At 44.5% G+C, this 24,622-nt stretch overlaps 1 protein-coding gene across 6 annotated transcripts in view; it reads right to left on the bottom strand.

The window, feature by feature from the left end:
- Nucleotides 1-190: 190 nt before the first annotated feature.
- wnk3 (WNK lysine deficient protein kinase 3) overlaps nt 191-24,622 on the bottom strand; it is a 29,742-nt gene continuing 5,310 nt past the window's right edge. Inside the window, exons 2-25 of one of the 6 annotated variants that reach the window (XM_029833847.1) lie at nt 23,739-24,622; nt 17,500-17,672; nt 17,073-17,293; nt 16,535-16,692; nt 16,273-16,361; nt 15,944-16,163; nt 15,446-15,764; nt 15,213-15,325; nt 14,915-15,115; nt 10,724-13,852; nt 10,392-10,435; nt 9,509-9,641; nt 9,304-9,420; nt 9,122-9,223; nt 8,987-9,035; nt 8,741-8,893; nt 6,384-8,404; nt 5,909-6,149; nt 4,530-4,609; nt 4,090-4,430; nt 3,414-3,646; nt 3,218-3,328; nt 2,956-3,113; nt 191-2,855 (exon numbers count right to left, since the gene is read on the bottom strand). The exon at nt 23,739-24,622 is cut by the window's right edge and continues 106 nt beyond it. In XM_029833847.1, the coding sequence (XP_029689707.1) occupies nt 2,334-2,855; nt 2,956-3,113; nt 3,218-3,328; nt 3,414-3,646; nt 4,090-4,430; nt 4,530-4,609; nt 5,909-6,149; nt 6,384-8,404; nt 8,741-8,893; nt 8,987-9,035; nt 9,122-9,223; nt 9,304-9,420; nt 9,509-9,641; nt 10,392-10,435; nt 10,724-13,852; nt 14,915-15,115; nt 15,213-15,325; nt 15,446-15,764; nt 15,944-16,163; nt 16,273-16,361; nt 16,535-16,692; nt 17,073-17,293; nt 17,500-17,672; nt 23,739-24,455 (9,645 nt within the window). In that variant the 5' untranslated portion in view covers nt 24,456-24,622 and the 3' untranslated portion in view covers nt 191-2,333. The remainder of the gene's footprint in view (nt 2,856-2,955; nt 3,114-3,217; nt 3,329-3,413; nt 3,647-4,089; nt 4,431-4,529; nt 4,610-5,908; nt 6,150-6,383; nt 8,405-8,740; nt 8,894-8,986; nt 9,036-9,121; nt 9,224-9,303; nt 9,421-9,508; nt 9,642-10,391; nt 10,436-10,723; nt 13,853-14,914; nt 15,116-15,212; nt 15,326-15,445; nt 15,765-15,943; nt 16,164-16,272; nt 16,362-16,534; nt 16,693-17,072; nt 17,294-17,499; nt 17,673-23,738) is intronic. The other 5 variants (XM_029833848.1, XM_029833851.1, XM_029833849.1 and 2 more) reach the window with 5 other exon arrangements.

Raw genomic sequence — 24,622 nt, 5'->3', positions numbered from 1 at the left:
TTTTTGTTTCAGTATAAGATATATGAATTTCTAGGTGTAATAAATCCAATATCTGAATGTTTCATTGACTTAATTGCTGGCTCTGTGATGAAATACAACAGCCAAACGTATACATTAAGTGGTGCTGTAGCATTCAGCCTTGTACTGTGATTTTCGGCATTTAAATAATCAACACAACACACTGTCAAAATTTGATGTTTAACATCATTTATTTTGATTAGTTACAAAACATAAATTAAACCAACAATTGAATTAGTTACAATTTACAGAGGCTAATCACCTATTTTACTTTTTAAGGTGTCTCTGCCCAAATGTTCTTTTACCATTGGTTCTCATAAATGCTATTTTGGGACTCCCCTGGTTCTTATTGAATGAATGTTCATTAAAGTGTAATTGATCAACTGTTTGAATGTGGTCTAATTTTGTGGTCTATTTTAATAATAAATGTAGTTTAATTCTACATCAAATGTCAATGACAGTGAAATTTATCTAATGCTGCTGGCATGTCATGAAGTAAAGAGGTATATCAAGGCAGGGCAGTCCCATGTAAACAGGGATGAAAACCAATATTTTCTCATTTCAAATAACCTAAAAATTATGATGATGATGATGAATACAGTTTTACAATTTGTACAATCCCATTTCAAAATACAAAAATAATCTTTTATCCTTTAACATTTGGTAACACTTCAAGGACAAAGCCAGCTCCACATCATGAATTATGATTAGGTTGTAGCTTGCAGCCATGTTAGTATCAGACATGACAACACAGTATTTCACCTTCACTAATTACGTCTCCGTGACCATGTGGATTGTCCTGAAAAGCAACAAGTAAAGAACTGCATTGTTATGTAAAATGTTATGCAATTGTATTTCTCTTCAACAACCATAGCTTTTGTTTATTAAATCTGCTATTCTTCCACTGATCATCAGTAAAACTGGTCCAAGGTCATTTATATTAATGAAATAGCAGAAATGTTGCATCACCTTTATTCTATGTATTAGAACAAAAAGTATAACAACACCTGATCAAATATGGACTGCTGATACCTGTTTGCATTGTTTTTCAATCTGTGATTGACTTCAGATTCAAGAATACACAAAATTTTCAAATGTGAACAAATTGACCTTCTCTGGAACATTTTAAGGGCCCACAGTTGAGTCCATGATCCAAGGTTGTTTTTCTGATATTGTTAACAAGTAGGGAAGCAAAGATCTGTTAGAAAGCAAACATATAGCTGGCATATAGCTTAACCTCACACATATTTTGTTTGTCTAGATAAAAAAGCCCAAATGAAGGCAAGGTAAACATTATTATCAGGGTACACTGACATATGAGAGGCCGCTCTGAATGAAGGAAACAGGTATGCAATTTGTAGGAAATATACCATAATACTATCACAAATATTTGTCACATAAAAACACCCACACTCACAAAAATTCTGCTAGTTTTGAAGGCAATAACAGAATAACCCATACGCTCTCCCTACTTTATAATAACTTGGCAGTTTTTCACTTTTTAAAAATTCCTCCTTTGTCTACACCTGTGATCTGATGTGCTTCGATATGTTTGTGACACATTTTTTTAATGAGTCTGGGATCTATTTTAAATTTGGCTGATTAAAATCATTTAAGAAAAAGATTCCTGATTATATGGCAAGTGCCACAAGTCTGAACACAAGTAATTTCCCTAAATTAATGGTCTTTGACTGAATGTATCCCTAAAATTGCATAAGTTCTCTGAATAATGAATCACATCAAGGTAGTTCAGACTGATATCATCTGTCCACGGCCTAATACAGTTGTATGACAATACAAAAGAACATGCTGTCCTGGTGCATGCTGAGTAACATGCGTTCAGAGTATTTTTCAGTGCTTAGCACATTACTTTTTCCTGTAAACCTAAATTTTTCAAAAGATTGCCAAAAGCAGACTATGAAGATTATCTATGATACTGGTTTGTGTCAATATCAACAAAATATTTGATGCCTTACAGACAAACCCACACAGTACACGCTAATCAATTTGACCATCACTAATTGCACTTAAAAAAGGATACTTCTTGTTTGCAAGCATTGACAATTTTAACAGAGATACCATTTTGTCCTGCTTAGGGAGATCCGAGGTGGATTTAAAAAAAAAAAAAAAAAAAAAGGTTTAAAAGGACATGAGGGACATGTAAATAATACATGACACATCTCATCCACAACAACAGCAGAATTCATATATTCATTACAGCCACACACAATAATGACACTCCAAATGGATCTGTTCTAGACCTCGAGTTGCGTTTTCCTCTCTGGCATCATCACATTCATCTCATGTTTTAGTTTTTATTTCTGTCCCAGAGGGAGAGTAGAGGTGGGGGGATTTGGGTGAATTTTGGCACTGGAGGATAGAGCAGCAGCAGAGGAAAAACTGGGAGAGGAGGAGGAAGAACAAAATGCCCCCCCAGTATTAGCAGAGCTATCTGTGTGTGCAGTGCTGCCACTGCCAGGCAGCAGAGGCACAACCATCGGTACCTGCGATGTGGGAATCTGGGGAGGAAGAAGAGGTTGGCTTTGTGGCGTTGAATGGGACAGCGGGGTGAGGGGTTGCGTCTGCTGAAGGGACTGGGTCTGTGTGGGAGTCTGCATCTGGGACTGTGGAATCTGCTGCTGGAGAAGGGACTGTTGATAGGCCAGCTGCTGCAGGGGGACAGACTGATGGGGGTGCATCTGTGGCACTTGAGCCAAGGTTGTCTGTGATGGTGGCGCTGAGGAGTTCAATGTGGGCAGGCTCCCTCCACAGGTGTAATGGGAAGATGCTCCCACAGGGCTCTGAGGTGCCATCGAAAACCAACCCGATGGAGGCACCTAGGAGAATACACAGGTCAATACTTGTTAACACAAAGTACAACATAATCATCAAATTGGTTATATTGATTAATGATGATTGCCACCATTTTCTTCCTACCTCACTTTGTTGACACCAGCCTCCTAACTCCTGCTGAATCTGCTTAATCTGATTGAGAGAGGGTCTGTGAGGGGTAGGGTCCATCGTCTCCTTTGTCCAGTTATCAACAAGTTTGTGCAGTTCATCTGTGAATGTGCATTTTCTTAAAGGATTGTTATCTGCAGAACATGGAGGGGACGCATTATTCCACGGAGTCTTTCACAATTACAGAATTTGTTGAATTAAGGAAAATGGATAAGGTGGACAAAGCCAATTTCACAACCTACTGTACCTTCTTTACCAGGCAGTGGAAGTGAAGTGTGCTGCTCAGGGTTACAGCAGTGGGGGAGTCTGCTCTGTTCACTACCTGAGAAATTGCTTGGCTGCTGCAGGCCTACATGCAGGAAAAACATGACACCATTACAGAGAGGCAAAGTGTGAGTGAGAGGAGAAAGTGTGGGAGTGGATCCAGGCCATACCAGAATGTGTGACACCATTGTTATCCATGTGCGAATGAGGCCTGGGCCGAAGCTTGCTTTTGGCTGGCCTGTGCCTACGAGGAGAGAGGACAGCGGGCGCTGCGGGAAGAGGTGCTCGTGACAGCGAGGCAGGCAAACTCTGCCTTTGGTCTTTAAAGGAACGCAGCTGTCTGTATAAGTCCTGCAGCTCTCGGTTTTGCTGGGCCTGAAGGGAAACCACTTCCTTGATGTGCCTATAGGGAAAAAGGGAAAAAAATACATGTACTCCCTCCACTGTGAAGGTAAGTCTAGACTCGGAAGAATCTAGAGCCCTAGGCCAAAACTGACTGCAGCAAATGTGGCTGGTCTGATCGAGCATTGCTGTTTGTATTTCCAACTGACATTTCTGTGTCGTTTCCACCCCTGGGAAATAACTATTAATAAAATATCCGGTAAAGTTTCAAACTTGTAGTGCTCATCACAGCAGCCATATAGCTGCAAAGTCAGAGGAAGAATTTCTGAATTTTTCCCAAGTCCACAAACAGGTTAAAGATTAGGGATTAAATGCAATCTCAATTATGACAAAGATATCAAGGGAGAATGTAGCTCAACGTTGTGGCATTAAAATGTGCCCTAGGTGACGCCTGCATCCACTGTTACTCAACCAAGACTTCAAGGTTTCACTTAGAAGACTTACTTCTCTCTGAGCCTGTGCAGTTCCCGTCTCAGTTCTTCATCCTCCAGCTCACTCTCATCATCCTCATCATCGTCACTGCTGCCCAGCGGCGAGTGGTTGTGCCCATTTCCTCGAGGCAGGTGAGCCATTGCTGACACCCTTTTACGTTCCTCTTTCTCTTCCTCCTTTGCGTGAGTTCTCCTCTCCCTCTCCAAATCAGGAGACACAGGGGAGCTGTCGGTCAGCCAGTCCTCCTTCCGAGTCTCCGCCTTGGTGACAGAAAAGCGTCCCACTTTCCTGTGAGTACCAACATGGCTTGATGTTGTATCCTTTGGGGGAGAGGAGTGAGGTACTGGAGTCACCTGACAGGATAAAGGGGCACAACACATATTTAATGTTTTGTCCACTATACAATAAAGGCTGAAAATAATCAGTGACAAAGCCCAAAGCACTGGTCCCACCTGAAATCTTCCTTTGTGTGAAGGTGAATTTAGTGGTGAAACCTCTTTATCTTCCTTAAGTCCTTCACCGCTGGAGCGTCCTGACATGGACAAAAGGAAACCAAAGAACCAAGAATAGCAAGACAGAAAGAAAGGTATAAATGTAAATATAACACACAAACAACAGACAGGAAAAAATATAAACAAAGAAACACAGAGGAGCACACAGACAGATGTGGGCATGGATAAAAGCACAATATTAGAATATAACAACTTATTTAAACTAACAAGTGCAAGAAGCTGCGTGTATATAAATACATGTATATGAGTAAATGTGAGAATGAGTGGTATTTAGTATTAAAAACATAACTATTGTAAGCATGGAAAATAAACATATTGTGAAATGGCTACTAACATGGTATCCCCACTCACCCACTCCCTCATTCACACTGTCCCATTGTTTTCCATGTTAAAACAGTCTAACACATTTAAGATCTGGGCTCAGATCTTAACTAGTGTTGTTCAGCTTACGTGATATTTGGGGTTATTATATTAGCACATTTCACTGCAATAGTGTTAAGCATCAAACAAGAACTCATTATTAGTCACACATGCTTGTACTCTTGAGGCAAAAAATAAAAAGATGCTGTGAGGTACTGTTAAACATACAGCAACAAGAGACATGCAGGACAGATGGAAATTACACAGCAGAACCTGGCAGCAATTCATAAATCCTGGATGATGCACGCCATAGAATTTGCTATTCAAATGAACTTAAAATGCATGAATAATAGAGTATCCACCAAGACTGCAGCATACAACGGTCTTGGTGCAGCAATGTTCTGCTTTCTGAGATGACACAGAATGGATACAGAAATTATGAATGGTGACAGATGATCTAATATCGGTTTAGCAGCTTAGCGTTTGTCTTATCTGGGTTAAGTTGGGTGGGGGAGAGGTGAGATGGTTGTTGATGGCAGTGACTGAAAAGTGGGGGTTAAAAAAGAGGGTTGGGGGTGACAGGGATTATGTCTGAGGCACAGGCACAGCTGGGCTTTACTCCAGAGCTCATCCAGCCACCCTCCACTACTCTCCACTGTTCTGGCCCCTGGGTGAGTAACCCATGCAAAAAGAAAGATTTTAATGAGAGTCAAATTAAATAAATTAGACAAATTGAATGGAAAAGAAAAAGTGTTGTTGTCAACACTGACATTAAATGGACACAATAAGCACAATATCAAAACAGGATTATTAGCTATTAACAACAGTATACTTTAAAATTAACAGTTAATATTCTTTACTATGTTAAAAACTAATACAAACATCAGATGTAGTCCATGCCCCAACATCCCATTCTCTCTCTCTTTCTCTCACTTGTTTGATCCCTAAAAGGACGCTACCTTGCAAGACCCTGGGCTTCTTGAACAAGCTGGAGGAGTGGCGCAGTTTGCACGCCCAGTATTTGAATTTGCGAGTCCAGGATTTCTTGCTAACAGGATTTCTCATACTAGGACATGTCAGGTTTAGGCCAAAATATCCACCTCCTGCATTGTGCTTCTGCTCTCCATGTCGTAGAGGGATGGGGTGTTGCCCAGACTGCCACGATGTGTCTCCAGGTGTGCTAGAGTGTGGTGATACAGCCTAGAACATTTAGAAGACAACATGAGGGTTTCATAGATCTACTTTAACTCCTTTCACCCATTGTAAAAGATAGAGTTTTTTGGTAAACTATACTATGTTTGAGGTAAATTTCCTTCCAAAAGTAGAGAAATGTATTATAGACACACTCGGAATTAGTTTTATAAGAGATTGACTATCATCAGAGATTAATGTTGGAGATTTTAGTGAAGAAACCACACGATTTTGATCACTCACAAGAATGGTTGGTTCTCCTGGTACAGGTGGTTTCTGAGGTCCTGTACAGTCTAGCTGCTTGGGGGGCATTAAAGAAGTAGGAGGGGTAGAGGAGGTAGAAGTAGAGGGGATAGAAGTGCTAGGTTGTTCCTCCATTGTGAGCGGCTCTGAAACACTGGGTCCTTCCTTCCCTGCCCCGACTCTCTCTGGTGGTCCAGGAGAGGTTGAAGAGGAGCGGGATGTAGTGGAAGAGGTAGAGGATGACGAAGAGTGAGGAGAAGTATCCGAGGATGAGGCTGGTGGGGGGAAAGACTGTGGCTCAGATAGCTTGTCACCTCCTACTGATGAGGAGGCAGTGGATGCAGGGCCGGAGGCTGCTCCCCCAGTCATTGGTGCCCCACTGCTATACTCCTGATATAACAGGTTCCTCAGCTTTTCATCCAGAGTCTTTATGCGGTTGTCTACATATTCAATTTTGGGAGGGCCTTCACTGTCTGACTCAGCGACTGAGGAGGGCTGAGCAGGTGAAGGTGTCAGCGCGTGGGAGAGGGCAGGCGTGGGGGCTTCGGCTGTGCTCGGATGGAGAGGGGGCAGAGAGGAGTCAGAAGTAGGGTAAAAAGAAGCAGAGTGGCTGCACATGTCCTCTGTGACACTCGTGTCTCCTGCTGATGCCTCAGACTCTGACATTTGCAAAGAGGATTGCTTCTGCAGTGGCCGCTGCTGCTGCATCGGGGGTGCCTCCGTAGCTTTGACCATTTCTTGCTGCTGCTGATCAAAATGTTGCAGCTTTAGGTGCGTATGTACATTTTGCTGCACCGCCTCAGCAGGAACGTGGGTCTGTTGCACCAGCGTCTGCTGGGATTGTACCGGAACAACATTGAGCAATGGCTGCTGCTGAAACAGTTGCTGACTACCTGGCAAGGGCAGCAACTGTGTTTGGTCTGGTTTTAAAATGGCAGCAGACATAAACATCTGCTGCTGCTGCTGCTGCTGCTGCTGCTGCTGCTGCTGCTGCTGCTGCTGCTGCTGCTGCTGCTGCTGCTGCCGCTGCTGCTGCTGCTGCTGCAGTGCCATTTGTTGTTGCTGGAACTGCAGTGTCTCTTGAAGGGGCATTTGCTGCTGCTGGTGATCGATGTGGCCCTGCTGTTGCGCTGCAGCTTGGGGTGCCATACCTTGCTGCGGCATCTGCTGTAACTGTTGCTGCTGCAGCAAGTGTTGGGCGTATTGTTGTGGTGGCTGTTGAGGAAGAGCTTGTTGGGACTGCTGCAGGGGCACTGGCAGTTCTGGATGATCCAGCTGGGGCAACACTGGCACTTCTGTCACATTAGATTGTGGTATTTGCTTCTGCATTGTCTGCTGTTGCTGTAAGGTTAAGGATTGTTGCAGTTTGCGGTCCTGCTGGAGCTGTGCTTGCTCTTGGAATGCCCGATGTTGTAAATGTTGCATCGGAACTGGATGTTGTGTCTGTTGTGTCTGCTGTTCAGCCATTATTGTGTACAACTGCTGCTGAACTACAGGTGTCTGCTGAAGTTGGGCCTGTGTTTGTTTAGAGACTGGGTTGAGTGTCAACTGCTGCTCTGCACCAAGCTGACTCACTGCTGAGGAGATCATCGCAGCAGCAGACAGAGGAGGAAGAGTGGGAGAAAGAAAAGAGGCTGGAGATGGGTCTGGTGCATTACCTAAAATGGAACAACCACTCATGTCAGCAGAAGAAAGCACATCCAGGTGAAGGGTGGTGAGCGTTGGAGATTTAATGGCAGCAGCAGTGGACAACGTGGGTATGTTCACAGCAGCAGGAACTAGTATTGATGAGGGAGCGCTAGAGACCTGCTCACTGGGACCTGGTGGCAGCAGCTCAGCAACAGGTGCAAATGGGACACTGGCTTCAAAAGTGGAGGCCGGGGCAGAAATGCTACCGGAGGGAGCACTGATAGGAGGCAGAGCTGAGGGCTGCATTGAGGCAGGAGAGGTTGCAGAATGACTTGGACATGGGGGAGAGGACATTCCATTTAAAGATTCCAGACTCTGTGGTCCTTCATTTTCTATGGATGCACAAAATACAAGTCATTGATTTGAGCTTGCCAGCTCACCAAACCTTGTCCTGAAATTACAACATCTACAACTTGCAATAGCTTGCCTCAAACTAAATAATATAGAGAGACAAACGTTGCCTGTGTGATATTTTTGAATTTAACTGTTAAGAAAATATGTGCCCCTGTGTTTAAACTCCAAAAATTTGCATAAATATTTTTGAGATGGCAACAGCTGTCACCGTAGAAGCTGCACATAAAGTTAACTTGTAACACACAGTCTAAAAATAAAGTATCATGCAAGTTGTGGCAAAATAATAATTAATTGAGACTTCACACACAGCTCACCTGTCTCTGTTTTAAGGGATTGGGATGTCTTTGTATCTGATGTGGGTAAAGGGGTGGCCGCTCCTTGGCTGGATAAAGAGTCTCTGTGTCGGATGGTCTGGTTGATGAAGAAGCGCCAGCGTCCCACTGGAGAAGAATAGGGTACTGAGTCGACTAAAGATTATTAAAACGTGTTATTATTCACAACATAACATGCACTATTTTCTTTGCAGTGCCTGTGTCTTCAGCTGCTTATTTATTACCCACCTGAGGAGCTACTGGGAGTGCTGACGTGCAGCTGGTCTGTTGATCCAGTCTGATACAGAAATGAAAATTCTAAGTTATTTATGTTCTATCAATGACATAATAATAGAGCAAAAAAATAGCTGTAAATTAACATACCAGTGAATGTGTTTGAAGATTTTCTTGTGCCTTTTTAACTATGGCTTGGAGCTCCTCAACAAATTTTTCTTTCTCTATATCTAGGACAAAGTCCTCTTCAACCTGAAAAAGGAGGCAAGCAGCAGTTAAAAAATGAAAGGTTATAAATACTTTTTAGCTGTGACAGCAAATTAGTTGCCCACCATATAATCTGCTATGTCCTCTGGTGCATCTCCTTCAATGTCGAATTTAAACGTCACCATCTTGTTGCTATGAGTCTCCAACTGGCATTCGACCATATTGTCCCCACTCCCAGACACCTGCCAATAAGACAGACTAATTTAATGGGCCGTCCTCAAATTTTACCCATTAAAACACAGATGTATAGGTGGTTGTTTGTCTTTTCACCTGGAGCATCGTCAGTTGAAACTGATGTGAAACTTTCTCGGGTCTCAGAGCAGAAGCGCGCCTTTGGCTCTTTAATCTGTCTAATTTCCCATTAGCCAGGAGCAGAGATTCCTCTCCATTGGCTGGAACAGACCTGCAGGCGGTTTAGATTGTTGCATAAGTGACAACACAACAATCAACAGTCAATAAATGGCAACTGCTTTTTTTAAGAGTGACTGCTCATATATACATTAGGGCAAGGTGTACTTGTGATTATTACAGTACACATTTAACATTTAAATGTATCACACAGGTAGATCAGAACACATGAACAGTTTGTAGATATGGACAACACAAATAAACAAACATGAGAACATGTATGTTCTTGTTTATATAGTGAATCTATCTATCTATCTATCTATCTATCTATCTATCTATCTATCTATCTATCTATCTATCTATCTATCTATCTATCTATCTATCTATCTATCTATCTATCTTCCATTTGATTGTTTTTAATTACATACTTTTAAAATATAATGCTAATACATAAAGAATGAACATAAAGTAAAAATAACTTTCATAGTATTGCTTGATTTTGGCTTTGTGACTTAAATAAATAATAATAAATATTTGTTTTTTCATCAACTAAACCATCTAATAATGCAAAAAGATGCCCTAATCAGGGCACTATGTATGCAGTGCTAATGCTCAAGTAATATTGAGGTAGTTAACCTTTGACAGCTACAAAGATGTGAGACCATTTTTATTACTGCAAAAAAAATGATGTGAAACTAAATGAGCCTAGAATCCTATGAGATTAACACTTCACTACCTCCTTTGCCCTGCTAAACTGTTTGTGATCATCACAGCTAACATTAGACAGTAATGATAGCAGACATACCCCGACGAAGAATGACGTTCTGTACTTGACAGGTATAGACCATCCTGTAGAGCAACATGAACAGACAAATAGTACGCAAGAACATTGAAAAAACAGACAGGAAACATTAGCAACATCAAATGTTGCTTTCACCTGATGTTGCTAATCTCTTATGCTGTAATGTAACAATGAACAAGACTATAACTGTTAAAACAATACTTACTTACAAATAAAGCAATATATTATGAGTTACATTTGTTAATATGGATCAAAAAGGCAAATAATTGGATGCCAGTATTATTAATCAGGTATAATTAAAAAATTAATAGAAAACACTGTCCTGCATGATGTACCTGAGCAGTACCCAGCAGGGAAGGGTCACAGTCTTGCAGCGAGGCTTGGGGCAGTTTGGGGGCATTAGATTCAAGCGAATGTAGAGTGGTGACGGGTGGAGGGGAGGTGGGTATAAAGTCGGCCAGCTCTGGCGAGGCTACCTGGGCCGCTGGAGGAGATGAGGGCAGCTCTGTCAAAGGCTCAACAGCAGGATGGTAGGGTGGTAGGGATGGAAGAAGCAATGGTAGTGATGTTGGGGGGTGTGAGGTATGAGTAGGGCTGAGCGGCATTTGTGATGCAGGAAAGGCAGCATGGGGCACAGCAGGCTGTTCAGATGCTGGTGTTTCAGTGCGTGTCTGAGTGTGCGAATGAGCCTGCGTGTGTGTCTGTGTCTGTGTTTGAGAGTGTGTTTGTGACTGAATGCTGGTTTGGGTGTGTGTGTGAGCTGGCAGCATTTGCTTGGTCTGATGCTGTGGAGAAGATGGGACACCTGCTGCTGAATCACTGTAGAAGGACAGGCTTCTGTCCTGAGACTGAAGTCCAGCCGCGCTGTTGGGGGCTGCAGTTGCAGTGGGAAACGTCACTTGATGTGCAGCAGCTGATATTGCCTGGTTTGGAGCATGCTGTTGCTGGGTGGGGTTGGCAATATACCGCGACAGTAACTGGGGCTGTGGACAGGATGGAGCCAGTGGTTCCTGCACATGTGCCAGCTTCTGTAGCTCTTTATATTGTCCAGTAGACTGGGGGACTGCTGCTATGACCGAGGGGTCTGCAGTGCTTCCTATGGACTTCTGCTCAACCTGATTAACTGCACCCAGTAGTGCCTGACCCGGAGTACTGGTCTGCCTAACTTGTTGAACAGTGGCGACACTATTGGGGTCAGTTACTGGAGGACTCTGATCTGTTGTAGGAGCAACAATCCCAGCTGCAGTAGGAGGCATTTGCAGATACTGCTGCATTGGCTCTTGCTGTGGTTGTGGCATATAGGTTAAATCCGTTACCGGTGGTGTTCCGGAGTGGGTAGGCTGAGGGACGTACTGAGGGGTGAACTGAGCCGCAGCAGATGGAGCATGCAACTGGTGAACTGATGCTTCAAAAGCTTGCTGATGAAGATGCGGTTGGATGAGTCCAGTTTGAAGATTTTGCTGAACACAGGTCTCACATTGGATCTGACTATGAGCTGAACTAATTGCAGCTGAAGGCTGGACACCAGTTTGGCTTTGGGACTGACCAAGAGTCAGGTGTAGAGGCTGATTGTGGAGTAATTCCTGAGCAGTTGCTTGGTTCTGCATAGGAGCGACAGTTCCTGGATAAGTAGTCTGGAGAGGAATTTGCTGGGTCTGGATGGCCGGGGCCTGTCCTTGGACTGACCCTTGAAGACCTACTTGACTCTCGATCATAGCTGAGGCTGTTTGGGCTGTGGGCTGGGCTACGAATTGAGCAGGTATCTGTCCCTGAGGAAAAGCCACATTTTGTCCTTGTTGTGTAAGAACCTGAGCTGGGCCAACAGCAGGCGTCTGCACTGGGATCTGAGTAGTCTGAATTGCCATAGCAACATGGGCCTGTGAGACAATTTGCTTTTGCTGAGCAACCTCAGTGATTGGCGGAGCTCCAACTGGAATATGATGCTCTGTTAAGGAAGGATGGAGCTGAGGCTGGCCAACAAATCCTTGCTGCTTTTGAATGAATGCTGCATGCTGTTGTTGCCCAACACCTTGCTGTTGTGAGAGGGTGGCATGGACTGGATACTGAGAGGTGTTAGGCTGGGGAATATATGGATGATGTAGTTCAGGAAATTGCTGCTGAATCTGCTGCTCGCTCTTACTTTGTGGAAACGCAGCAGTGTCGTCTTTCTCTGGTTGCTGAGGATGGATGATGTTTGCTTGCTGCTGCTCTTGGATCTTTTGCTGCATCAACGCCTGTTGCTGTAGTCTCTCCGCTTGTTGCTGTTGGAAGATGAGTTGTTTCTGTTGCTGCAGGAGAGCTTGCTGTTGCTGCTCTATCTGCTGCTTGAGCTGGGCTTGTTGTTGCTCTTGTTGCTGTAGTTGAAAGTTTTGCTGTAGCTGTTGCTGTTGTAATTGCTGCATAAGTATTTGCTGTAAGTCTTGTTGCTGTTGAGTCTGATGTGTTTGCTGTTGGAGTCCTGGCTGTTGTTGCTGGGGCTTCTCTGATTCTTTCTGTATTCCAACTAGGTTTTGTCCACATTGTTGATATAGCTGGCTCTGTGGCTGTTGTTGCTGCCTGGGAAGCTCCTGTTGTTGCTGCTCTAAATTAGGCTGTAAATAAACTTGCTGATGTTGCTTCTGTTCTTGCTGTTGGATAAGAATTTGTTGTTGCTGCTGATCCAAAAGTTTTTTCTGCATAAGTGCGTGCTGATGGTCCAGTTGATGCTGCTGCATTTGAGCTTGAATAAAAGCTTGTTGTTGTTGCTGATCAAGTTGTTGTTTGACATACAGAGAGGCTTGATGTTGTTGTAGCAAAGCTTGCTGTTGCTGAGGTGTATGATGCAGTTGCTGTGGTTGTAGCATGGCTATCTGCTCAAAAGGCTCTGCTGTCAGCTGAGGTCTAAAAGCTTGATGTTGCTCCTGGGGTAATGACATAGCTGGTTGCTCCATACCTGTTGGTGCAGGGAACAGTTTCTGCTCTGGAAGTGAATGGACAGGAGGAGCAGGTTGCTGTACGAATATCTGCTGCGGTGGCTCAGTCGCATGTGTCAGGACAGCTGTCGCGGAAAGTCCTTGCGGTTGCGTCTCCATCGGTGGCAGAGTAGCAGTAACTTGTTGATCAAGTAAAGCAACCTGGGCCTCCATTTGCTGCTGTGGCTGTTGCTGAATGGTGGATGTCTGCGGATCCATCCCTATCTGTTGTTGTTGGACAATAGTATGCTGAGGGATCATGACAGGCTGTGTTTGCAGGGGTGCTGCATGGGGAATGATGTCAGCGAGCTGAATGGGTGTGGCTGGGGGCTGGGTCTGCTGAACGAGGGGCACAACGGCCCCCGCAAGTCCAGCGGGATCACTGACGGAGATGGGTGCAGTGAGAACATTGACAGGCATTTGTAGAGAAGCAGGGGGTATGTATGATTGTGAGGGGGCAATCGACCCAGGGGGTATGGCTGACTGAAATGCATCTGATGGGAATGTCTGTGACTGCTCAGTGAGAATGATAGAATGTTGATTGGTGTTGAAAGAGAAAGGAAAAGAAATGGTAGAAAAAGGTAAGAATGAGCTTGGCAAGAAGCATCAATAATCATCAACACATTTAATCTGAAACAACAGGGTTCCCACAGCTTTTGCAGTGAGTGGTCTGATTTAAGTGAACTCTAAAGTACACACTTAGTCACAAAAAGTAAAAACCACAGCTAGACAAACCACTGAAGGCCTGATCTACTAATATAACCAAATAACGAGCATTAAACTGCAAGAGCAAACTAAAAAAAAGGTATTATTAGTGGGTGTGCTGCAAGTGATCTACTATGATTGCATGTGCAATTTGTTACAGGTGCAAAAGTAGTGGGGAGCGCCCTATTTAAATGAGGATTTTTGCCTGTGTCACTGTGGAGACACACCAAAAAAAATAACCCTGGGTGTTGTTGGCACTCACTGCGATGGTGCGCTGGAATGATCCAGATGCGAGAAAATGCAGTGTTGCAAAGAGGTTCACCATAGGAGATACGACTCCTTGTTGAGACTGGCTCCAAATCAGCCCTGAGGTCATCCAGCAGCTCAACAATAGCATGGCTGCACAGACAGTCGGTCTCTACTAATTTTATTTCTGACAGTCCAATTATTTTAACACATGCACCGGTGATTCTCTCTGTCTCTCTCCGTCGTCTGACATTGCAGCTACAGCTCCTTCTCGCCACAATGACAGCAGCCTTTTGTGCGAAACGCTGTGCCTTTCAAACGTGCCAAACACAGATGCACACACACCGACCGCAATCAGTCTTGGGTGTGATAAATGATAACATTTGCATATCCCCCTCCCATTATTTTGTGCATTTTCCTAATCTGCTTATGAAGGCAAACGCGTCAAATGGATATTTAGTAGATCAGGCCTACCAATTACGTCATTGAGTAAAATCCACCCAAAACATGACATTATATTTAGTGTGACAAACTTCATTTGAACAGTGAGAATGTTAAATATTCTACCCAGTGTGTAAATATGCCTCTCAGGTAAGTGCAAATTAGTATCATCACCATTTTCACCTGAAAATATTGTTGTTGGACACTTGGTGATACCTGTGGAACCATGGGATTGGGCTGAAGAAACGTCTGAGCAGCAGCTCCTCCTCCACTCTGGCCTACAGACATGCTGGACATGCTCGCGCTTTGGCCGACAGGTAAGTTAGGAACACTTCCGCTCTCACCGATGGGGACCATCTGGGGGCGAGATGGAGTGCTACAACTCTGTAGTGGAAGAATCCATTAAAAATGCACATTATCAGTCCACTGATGCCAAATACATATTTTTAGCTATATGAGTGAATGTAAATGAGAACTGTACTGGTGCCACAGCAGGGAACGTCTGAGAGTGGCTGTAGAATTCCCCTTGGTGAGAATAGTGACTCTGCCCACTTGCATATGATTCACAGCTGGCCGACCCGATGCTTTCGTCTTCTGAAAGAACAAAATTTTAGAAGGGATGTAAATGTTTACTACACAGAGGTCTATTATCATATATATCATCATCATCATCATCATATATCAAATATTATCGTATATATTCAAGGTGAATACCTGGCAGATTAGGGGTGGTTCCACTGAAGATATAATGCTGTTTGATATGCTGATCCCCATCAGACGGCTCCTCGGACTCCTGCCCTCCTCCTCCCGTCTGTCCAGCCGCTCCTGGCCCCGATGAGGACGGCCATGATGGATGAGCAAAGGTGGAGGAGGTGAAAGCGGAGTCTCTTCTTTCCTCCAGGCCCTGCTGCTGTTGCTGGAGAAGCTGCTGCTGCTGCCGACGCTCGCGGGACTTCTTGATGAGATTCACTCGGTCTCGGATGGATTTCCCCACCACTTTGGCATCGCTCTCGTGGAAAAATCCCGACTTCACCTGAGAAAAAATGGGAACGTTATTAATGAGCAGAGGTGAACGGAGGGGGAAGTAGGTCAGCGCGAGATGAAAGATTTCCCTAAGGTGACCTTTCTTCTGATGCATCAAATCTTCTCCCTTTCTACCTTTTGTCACACCAAATCCTTGCTTCTGTTCTTTAAAAATGACCCTTGTCTCACCATCTCTAGCGCCACTTCCTCAGCAACATCATTCTCCAGGTCGTAGCTGAACTCGATGGCTTCGTTGTCTTTGTGTTTGCCCTTTAATTTCTTGGGCTCGTCAACCCAAATCCGGAGGGCCAGGCAGTCCTGGGTGCCCGTGTCCTCCTCTGCCAGCTCTACACGGACGCCGGTGTCTTCCCCAAAGAAAGCGTGGTTCAGGAGATCACGGATGGAAAGTCTGAGAGAAGAATCACACAATGAAATAAGTAAATCGTGCTTTAAGGTGTGAGGTGTCTCTATGGTAACTCTGCCTGGTAGGATTTAATATAAAGAAAGATCAGCTTTGCCTCTGGCTCTTGTTCTGTCGAATGCAGCCTTCAATGATCTCCTTGATCTCCGGATCATTGACTTTATCGAAACTGGCAGGTTTTATACCCTTCAGAAAACAAAAAAGGAAAGCAGTTAATTCAACAAAAGAATGAAGTTTTAGAGGGTTGTATATACTTAGATTCAGCTACTACTCAGATTCAAGCATGGGTGCAGCTTTAAAGGTCAGAGTTTATCCACAGAGGGCATCGCCACAGATGTGTTGCACTCAGAGAGACTCACACTTGTGACTTTGCGATAGATTTGAGCAGCATTTTGGCACTCGGAGTAGGGATATTCAGAAGTCGCCATCTCTAGCATGCACATGCCAAAGGCATAAACATCCACAGACTCGTCATAGTGCTCCTCATACATCTCCGGGGCCATGAACTCCGGGGTCCCTGTTGAGGCATTATGTCGGTCAATATTCAATCCTCAAGTGTAATCAATAAAACATCACACCACTATTAGAAGGAAACTTAAAACTTCCAGGAGTAGCCTAATGCCCAGATCTAACTCTGATAAGCACTTTCCTGGCGATAGCTCTTGCTTCTTCCATTAACCTTTATTGAGCTTCATGCGCTGCAGAACGCATTGATTAAGATGGATTAACCACATCATCAGCACTTTGTCAGCAGCAGTGCTTTTAACATATATATTCAATAATATCTGAGTTAATTAGATTTAGAAAATAATATCTATAAGCCCTGAGTCATTTTGCTACCATCTAATAAGCTCCTGGCATGTTCCTATGAGCAGTTAATCTGCTTATGTAGCCTACCTATAACACTTTTGGCAAAAGAGGTCCGCATGAGAGTTGCCAGTCCCAGGTCGCCTATCTTGACTGAACCTGTAGGGCCTGTAATAAAGATGTTGTCACACTTGAGGTCTCGGTGGACTATCGGAGGTGTTCTGGTATGAAGGAAGTGGAGGCCCTTCAGGATTTGCCTACACCAGCTCCTCAGGACTTTAGGCTTCATCACTTTAAAGCGCTTCAGATAGCTATAGGGAGAGATCAAAAGCAGAAATTTGTCAAACAAAAAGATGGTGGAGGGCTTAAATTATCATGACTGTAACAGAGAACATATCTTACTCTAACATTAACTTTTTGCTGTGTTAGAATGTGTTCTGGGTGAAACAGGAACTGTGCTAACACCGTTAAGGTGGAAAATAATGCTAAAGGTTACAGGAGATAGAGCCAAACTAACGTTTTGAGTGTTCCCGAAGTCATGAGTTCAGTGACGAGTACAATACACTTCTTTCCACGGAGCACAGACTCCCAGGAATCATAGAAGCGGACGATGTTGGGGTGTTGAAGCCCCTTCAGCATCTCGGCCTCCTCCTTGAAACGCTGTTGCTCTGCCTTGGTCAGTTTGCGGTCCTGATGTGAGAGAAATACAACCAGGGCTCAAGCAATTACATGCCACATAGTCCTAAAGCTTTAGATATAGCTTGAAAAATGTCATAAACCCACAGAAAAAGAAATAAACCCGTAAGAGTGCAATTACACCTCCAACCGCTAGATGGCACTATCACGCCAGAATTAGGCACAGATCTGAGACAACACCCAGGCTGGAGCTTCATAAAAGCACATTCACACTGCAACTGCCACATATTCCCTGTCTGAAGGACAGAATGGACACAGCTTCTGGTCTTATTCAACGACATGGGCAGCATCCCATAGGAAATGGGAATGACTAATCCCTTTGTAGCACAGCTTATTTATGGAAATAAATACTCGAGAAAGCGGTGCAAAGAGCTTATTCAGTTCCTACGCACAAAACAATAGCATTCTAATGTAAACGCCCCTTGAGCTGAATATCAAGCAAACAGTCTTATAAAAGTGCGAGTGGGCATTCCAAATGATGTGATGGTGATATAACAGAAACGAATCGAAAATCGCAGCATTTTACAACGGACGAAATCTTGAGTAGCTTCACTAATTCAGGGCATATTTTTAGACTTGTCAAAAGCAGCTGTTGCTGTCTGCCTGCCATGTGTACGAATAACAAAGCATTTCAGGTCTGAGCTCTCTGCACCTCTGTTGACTTGTGTGTGCACGTGTTTCTGTAGTGAAGAAAATATATTTAACAATATACCTGTCCTTCCTCTGCAGGAGCCTTTGAATCCTGCTGTAGATGCTAAAAGCAAAATAAACTCACCACAGTCTGATTTAATATCGGGGGGGGGGGGGGGGGGGGGGGGGGGGTAGATGGCAGACACTGTTGTGTCACTGCCAGACTTCCCTATAAATAGAAGTGATCGCACAAGCTTTCCACAAATCGATATTTATTGATGTTCAGCTTTCTCTCGACACACAAAGCGGACGGGGCACAATGAACCATTTTTCCAAGTAGAATAGGACCCCTTCAACTGTTATTCTGCCTCTGCATTAAGATGTAGATGCATCCTTCCCACCTGTGTCTGCATTTCTTATAAAAGGCGTTGCTGGTGAACAGGCTCTCTGTCTCCACAGGAAAGTAACATCAGCAAACGGCATGTTTATAATTGCAGTTTGTACTGGAATGTTTCCAATCTTGATCAACCCCAGGCTCTCATTCTTCTACCACCTCTTGTTGCTAAGTACACACATGCAATAGTTCTACCTGCCAGAAAAGGCCTGTGTTATTACCATCTGCTTTAATGGTTCAGAACACACACATGCACACTCACACACATGTGAGCGTGTGTGTTGTGCATGTGATGGAAGAGCGGTTGTTTGGGCGTCTCTGTCCTCTGTCTGACTCATCAGTCGGGCATCGCTCGTCCCGTAATATCCGAGACAGAGTGCTTGCATGTGTGTCTTTGTCTGCTGCCTCTGCTGTTTACTGCCTCCCTCTGAGTGTCACATCAAATGGCCTCAGGTCAGCCAAAGGTCGGAAAAAGTTCACTCACTGAGTCTGTGTCTAGACAAATTCTCACAAACATTTTCATGCTACACAGTCTCCCCCCGCTACGCTCACGTTTGCTCGGCTCTCATTGACAAAATTCCCCAGTTCTCTTCCCTAACCCCAACCTGACCCATATTCTGACCTTAAAATCAAGTCTTGGGGGCACAGACGGCTCAGTTCCACATAAAATTGACCCTTTAAACATGTGGTAACATAGTGTTATAGACAGACTAGCATCACAACAAGCAACAACGCAGTGAAAATAAACCATAAAATGAGTTCAATATGGGTCCGATTTATGGGAGATATCTCATACCAGGCTTTTTATTCATTTTAATATTATGTTCATTCTGATTATGCACACTTTTATCATTTAAAGGTAAAGTCTGCCGTGAAAGATTCACTACTACCCAAATAAACAATAAATATATGGTTATTCCCCTTTGTTTTGAAATAAATTAATAAGAGTCAGAAGTCAAAGCATCCGTAATGAGCCCAGGAGCTTAGATTGTAAACCCTTAAGGAGTGTCCACTCTGATAAAATGAACAATAAATTGGGATGCAATTTGTCATTTGCTCTTTTGCTGTCCTCATCAGAGATATTTTTAGTTCGCTTCAGGAACTCACAGGCGGCTGGAGTCCCTGCTGTCACAACAGTCAACCCATTTAAAAACGATAAAGATTCCAATAAATGTAATCATCACAGGGTTTGGCTGATCCGCTTCAGTCTCGTTTCCCAAAAGGTGACACCAGACACTGCTGCAGTGTCCTAAATGCAGTACAGCAGAACACACGGTGTCGTACCAAGAGGCTTTTTAGATCAGACATCTGACAAAGTAGAAGGTCAAGCTGTTAAGTAGCTTCATACAATGAAATGGGCAGGATACAACTTACACCCATTTTTTAGATGTGAAAGGCTGGGGTCATGAAGCATGCGCATGCAAACCTTAAAACATCTATTTTAGCCAACACTGTGAGGCGTCAGCTATCTTACTACCCACATAAGGTGAGTCGGCTTCCCCGGTTACGCTCGGGAATGTGATGGAAGTGTGTCACGGCAGGAGAAATGTGTTCATTTCACTCACTACCACACAGGGAAGCATGAAGCGTTTCTGTGGTTGGATATTTATAAAGCAGTATTTCGTGTGCATGACTGTGCACTAAAAGACACACAGGCATGCCAGTGTAAGAAAATCTGAGGTGGTTGACGGGAGGGATTAGATTACTGTAAGCTACAACAGGTCAGGCTTACAGGATAGCAGGTTAGCCCACACACTGGATTAGAAGCCTGGACCAGTAGGTTAGGTTCGCAAACCTTGCAGAAGCAAAACAGGCAGTTGAAAAGTCCATGTAAAAGTCGAATTTTACAACTGTTCCAGTAATTTGACGGTATTGTCCTCCAATAACGGTCACATCGTGCAACACAGTCCAGAGATATTCACTTCTGATTGGCCTATACAGTTAATACCAGTAGGTTGTGGTCACGTCTCATACATTCAATACCAGGCAGTGGACCCGAGGGACAGACGCCAGTGGTCAGTGTCGTTGTTGTGCATGCATTAGGAACAGTTTGATTGGATCGATTCCAGGCCGGTCAGTTCAGCTGCAGCATATCTGATTTTGCCCAGTCTATATTTAGTCTGTAGGTGGGCGCATCAATAGCGTTTATCTGCTATACCTGGAATAAACTGCTTGTTTTTTAAAGCGCTAGAATGATGTGCACCACCTCCCTTTAGCTATTAGCTATAGCAGCTATGACTACACTGACTCTTCTGAGGTATTTGAACAATAATCCAGCCTCTTTTTCATGGTGATTGCACGTTAAATCACAGTGCTCATGTTATCCTCAGCAGGTCAAAGTCCAAGTTCTTACACGGTCTTAAAAAGATAACAAGCCTTTCTACTAGAATCATAGCAGGGTATTTGAAGGGGGGGGGGCTCCTAAACTGGCATTTATTTGCCGGCATAATTCATTAAGTATTTATAATAATAATAGGAATATATTAATAATAATATAATAATAATAGGAACATATTCGTGTTATACCTGCTAATAATCAACTTTACGTTTTTTTTAGAGTTGTGGTCACCACTATGGGGGCTTTATTCCTGACAGCCTCTGTGGCTGAGCTGGGCTGATTGGTGCTGAACCCGTCGGGTATAACTGGGTTGAACCAGACTGGTTTCTGCTGCTCGAGTTATGCTGTCTGTGCAGGGTTTTTGTTCCGGCGTTGCAGGCATCCACTGTAATTAACTCCCCTGGATCACTCTGCATGCTCACTCACACAGACAAAAAGTGATGGAGGGAGAGATGGAGGGAGGGAGAGCACGAGAGCCAGGGTGATAGACGGGCACACACACACAGACACACGCACACACACACACACACACACACACACAGTGGCATATGTGGACACGGACGTTCAGGGAGCAACGGTGTTGATGGAGAAATGTGATACATGAACAAACACTTCCATTTAGGGTGATGGATGACAAAAGACGAAGCCGTGGCAAAGGAGGACGAGCATTTCTGCCTTTTAAGGTGGGAAGTTCTCATGAAAAGTCCAGGCCAAGGAGATACACACTGTCCACACAGGGATCTTTAATGACACACTTGGACAGCTAACGTGCACGCTTGGTTACTCTTCTAAGAAATTCATTACTTTCAGCAGTGATAATTTGTGCACAAATGTGGATCTCATTCATATATGATCATGTCCCACTGTAGGCCATACTGCATGGAGGCTTTAGACAAGTGATCAGCCTGCTAAAATTTGACACTGAATGTTATAATGGCTCACTCTGTGGACCTGTGAGCAGGTCATCTTTGTGTATGTGTCCATGCGTGTGATTGCGTGCATGTGTCTCCCTGCATGTGGTCAGTTAGCTTTAGCCACATGAGCGCTCTGGGAAAGATGCCACGGTAATCCTCTGTTTGGTCGAAATCTCCCCCTCTGTCTTTCCACCTCACGTTTTCTCTCTCGTCTTTGTCCTTACTGCTTGTGCATATCCTAACATGTGAATTTGCAATGTGCTCAAAGCTTTTTGACCCATTTCAGTTATTCAGTGATTAAAACTTAAAACTTCTGCAGGAACAAAAGGCCAATTGAAAATGCTTTTTGGGAAAAAGCTATTCCAGGTTGGGTGAAGCAATAAAGTCATTCACTTTTAGAAGTTATGTTGTTCTTGGGTTTTCTTGCACCCTTTGGCCAATGCAAACTTCACCACAGAGCAGATGTCACTCCTAAAAGAAAGATGTCAAAGAAAAATACATAAGCTTATCAACTGAAGGTGAAACAGGCTCACCAAGCAAGCTGCTGAGTAAAGTATTTAAGCAGGGCTGGACAGCAGCCCGCCTGCTGAGGAGAACCAGAATGATTAGACTAAACCAGAGTAGGTGATGGGAGTTTGCCTGCTGTTTGTTAGTGCAGCTGACAGAGATTGAGCTCAAGGATTAGCCAACACTCTTGTTTTAGAATTAGCTCCAAACCAAACACACAACTGATTTTTCTCACACAAAGCCAACAGTCAAACCGGACGCCTCACCATAACACTGCTCATATTGTGGGGCCAAGAGTCAGAAGGAGGCTTTTTCTCCTCCACAACTCCCGTCTCCCATCACGTGTTGCATTTACAACCTCCAACGACGTTTCCCATTACAGCCCAGGGTGAGCTTCCCTTCCGTGCAGGGAAGGGACGGAGAGCTGACGTCTGACACTTATTAAATTTCATTGCTCTTGTCGTGAAAAACAGCTTGTCACAGTCACGTTCAGAGCTTTTCCATCTGCATTTGTACGCCGATGATGTTTTTAGGGTTAGGGTTAGGGTTAGTTACTTTGTCCCACCTTATTTTACCCAACAGACAAACAGCTTGTATGGAAACCTCAATAATACACAGGAATACAATATGAATAGGAAAAAAAACAGAGCCATTATAGATTTTTGACTGGTCTTAATGTGGGTCGACAGGAGTGACACACCCTCAGTCACTGAAGCGAATGTCTCTGGACAGTTTAAGGAAACCTGAGTAACAATATATATATATATATATATACTGTATATATACTGTATATATATATATATATATATATATATATATTTCCAATGGATTTTGTAGGAAATACTATAAACCAAGCTCGGGGAGGGAAGCCGAATACAGCCGGAGGAAACAGTGACAGGCCCTGCCTCTATTATTTATGCCAGTTCTAGAAAAGGCAGAGCTTCCACTTTCACTTTGTGCTGTCATTCATCTACAATGGATGCTCTTCTGTTTCACCCCGTCTCCGCTGAGCTGCAGCCTCACAGCGAGCAGGCGACGTGCTGAGATTTCCAGAGTTCAGAGGGAGAGCTCTGATGACGCACAGAACATTGGCTTCAAAAGAACATACAGTATGCCTCAAAGAGTTCTAGAGCAGGCTTTTGGTTTGTGAGGAGTTTGGATTATCCACATGCTTTTTTATCTCAAAGTTTGGTTTATTTTAATAAACAGTGCTAAGGCAGAGATAATGATTACTGTTGGTAAATGTTGGGGAGAGGTTTAGGAGGTTTAGGTCTTACCTGGAGCTCACACCAGGCCACCTCCACCCACGTCTCTGTATCCAGGCCTTTATACACAGTCTTGAAGGCCCCTCTGCCAAGTTCAATATCAAACTTGAGGAACCTGCCTCCAGGAGAGGTGGCCACGGCCTTCATCTCAGCCTCCTCCTCCTGCTCGCGCTCCCTCTCCTTCCCTCTCTGGTTGGCTGTGGTCGAAGGAGCATCCCTGTCCGCCTCCTGGCTGGAGCCGGGGCAGGAGGGGTCGTGGCCGGGGGCCGCAGGTGAAGCAGCCCCTTGCGGCAGGACAGCGCCAGCGAAGACCGAGTCTGAGGCGTGCAGCGCCGAGTGAGGGGCGCTGTGTGGCGCCTCCGGGGGCACCTCCACATCGTCAGCCTCCTCGCAAATCTCCACACTCTTCCTGAAGAAGCGCTTCTCCCTCCTCAGCTGCTTGGGGCCCGTGCTGTCTGGCAGCGACGGCGTGGAGAATGAAATCATTCTGACTGGTTTCTTGTCCCTGACCTGGGAGGGTTCCCCCTTCCTCCCTCCTCCTCCTTCACCGAGAATACCTCCATCCTCCCCTGTTGTTGGATTCCTCTCCTGATTCCCGGAGGAGGGGAAGTTAGAGGGGGTGCTGAGCGTCCTCTCCCTCTGAGGGCGTGCCCTGCCCTCCTCCCGCTGTCCATCAGGTTTCTCTGCAGAGTCCTCGGTGCCGGTGGGCTCCCCTGGATCCGTAGCCATTTCCCACTGCCTCTGCCTCTCTCTCAGCCCCCTCCTCTCCTTGGCTCTCTCCAATAAATCCGTCCGGTCCTGCAGGCTGTGACAGGAAACTCTCCACTCTCAGTTTGTGAAATTAAATCCTTAAACGTCACGCAGGGAATTTTCACCATGGGCCTAATTTAAGGTGC

Source organism: Takifugu rubripes, chromosome 3, assembly GCF_901000725.2.
Source record: "Takifugu rubripes chromosome 3, fTakRub1.2, whole genome shotgun sequence".
In the NCBI taxonomy this organism is placed as follows: domain Eukaryota; kingdom Metazoa; phylum Chordata; class Actinopteri; order Tetraodontiformes; family Tetraodontidae; genus Takifugu; species Takifugu rubripes.
The sequence above is the reverse complement of the archived record's forward strand: the minus strand, read 5'-3'. Positions and strand labels throughout refer to the sequence as shown.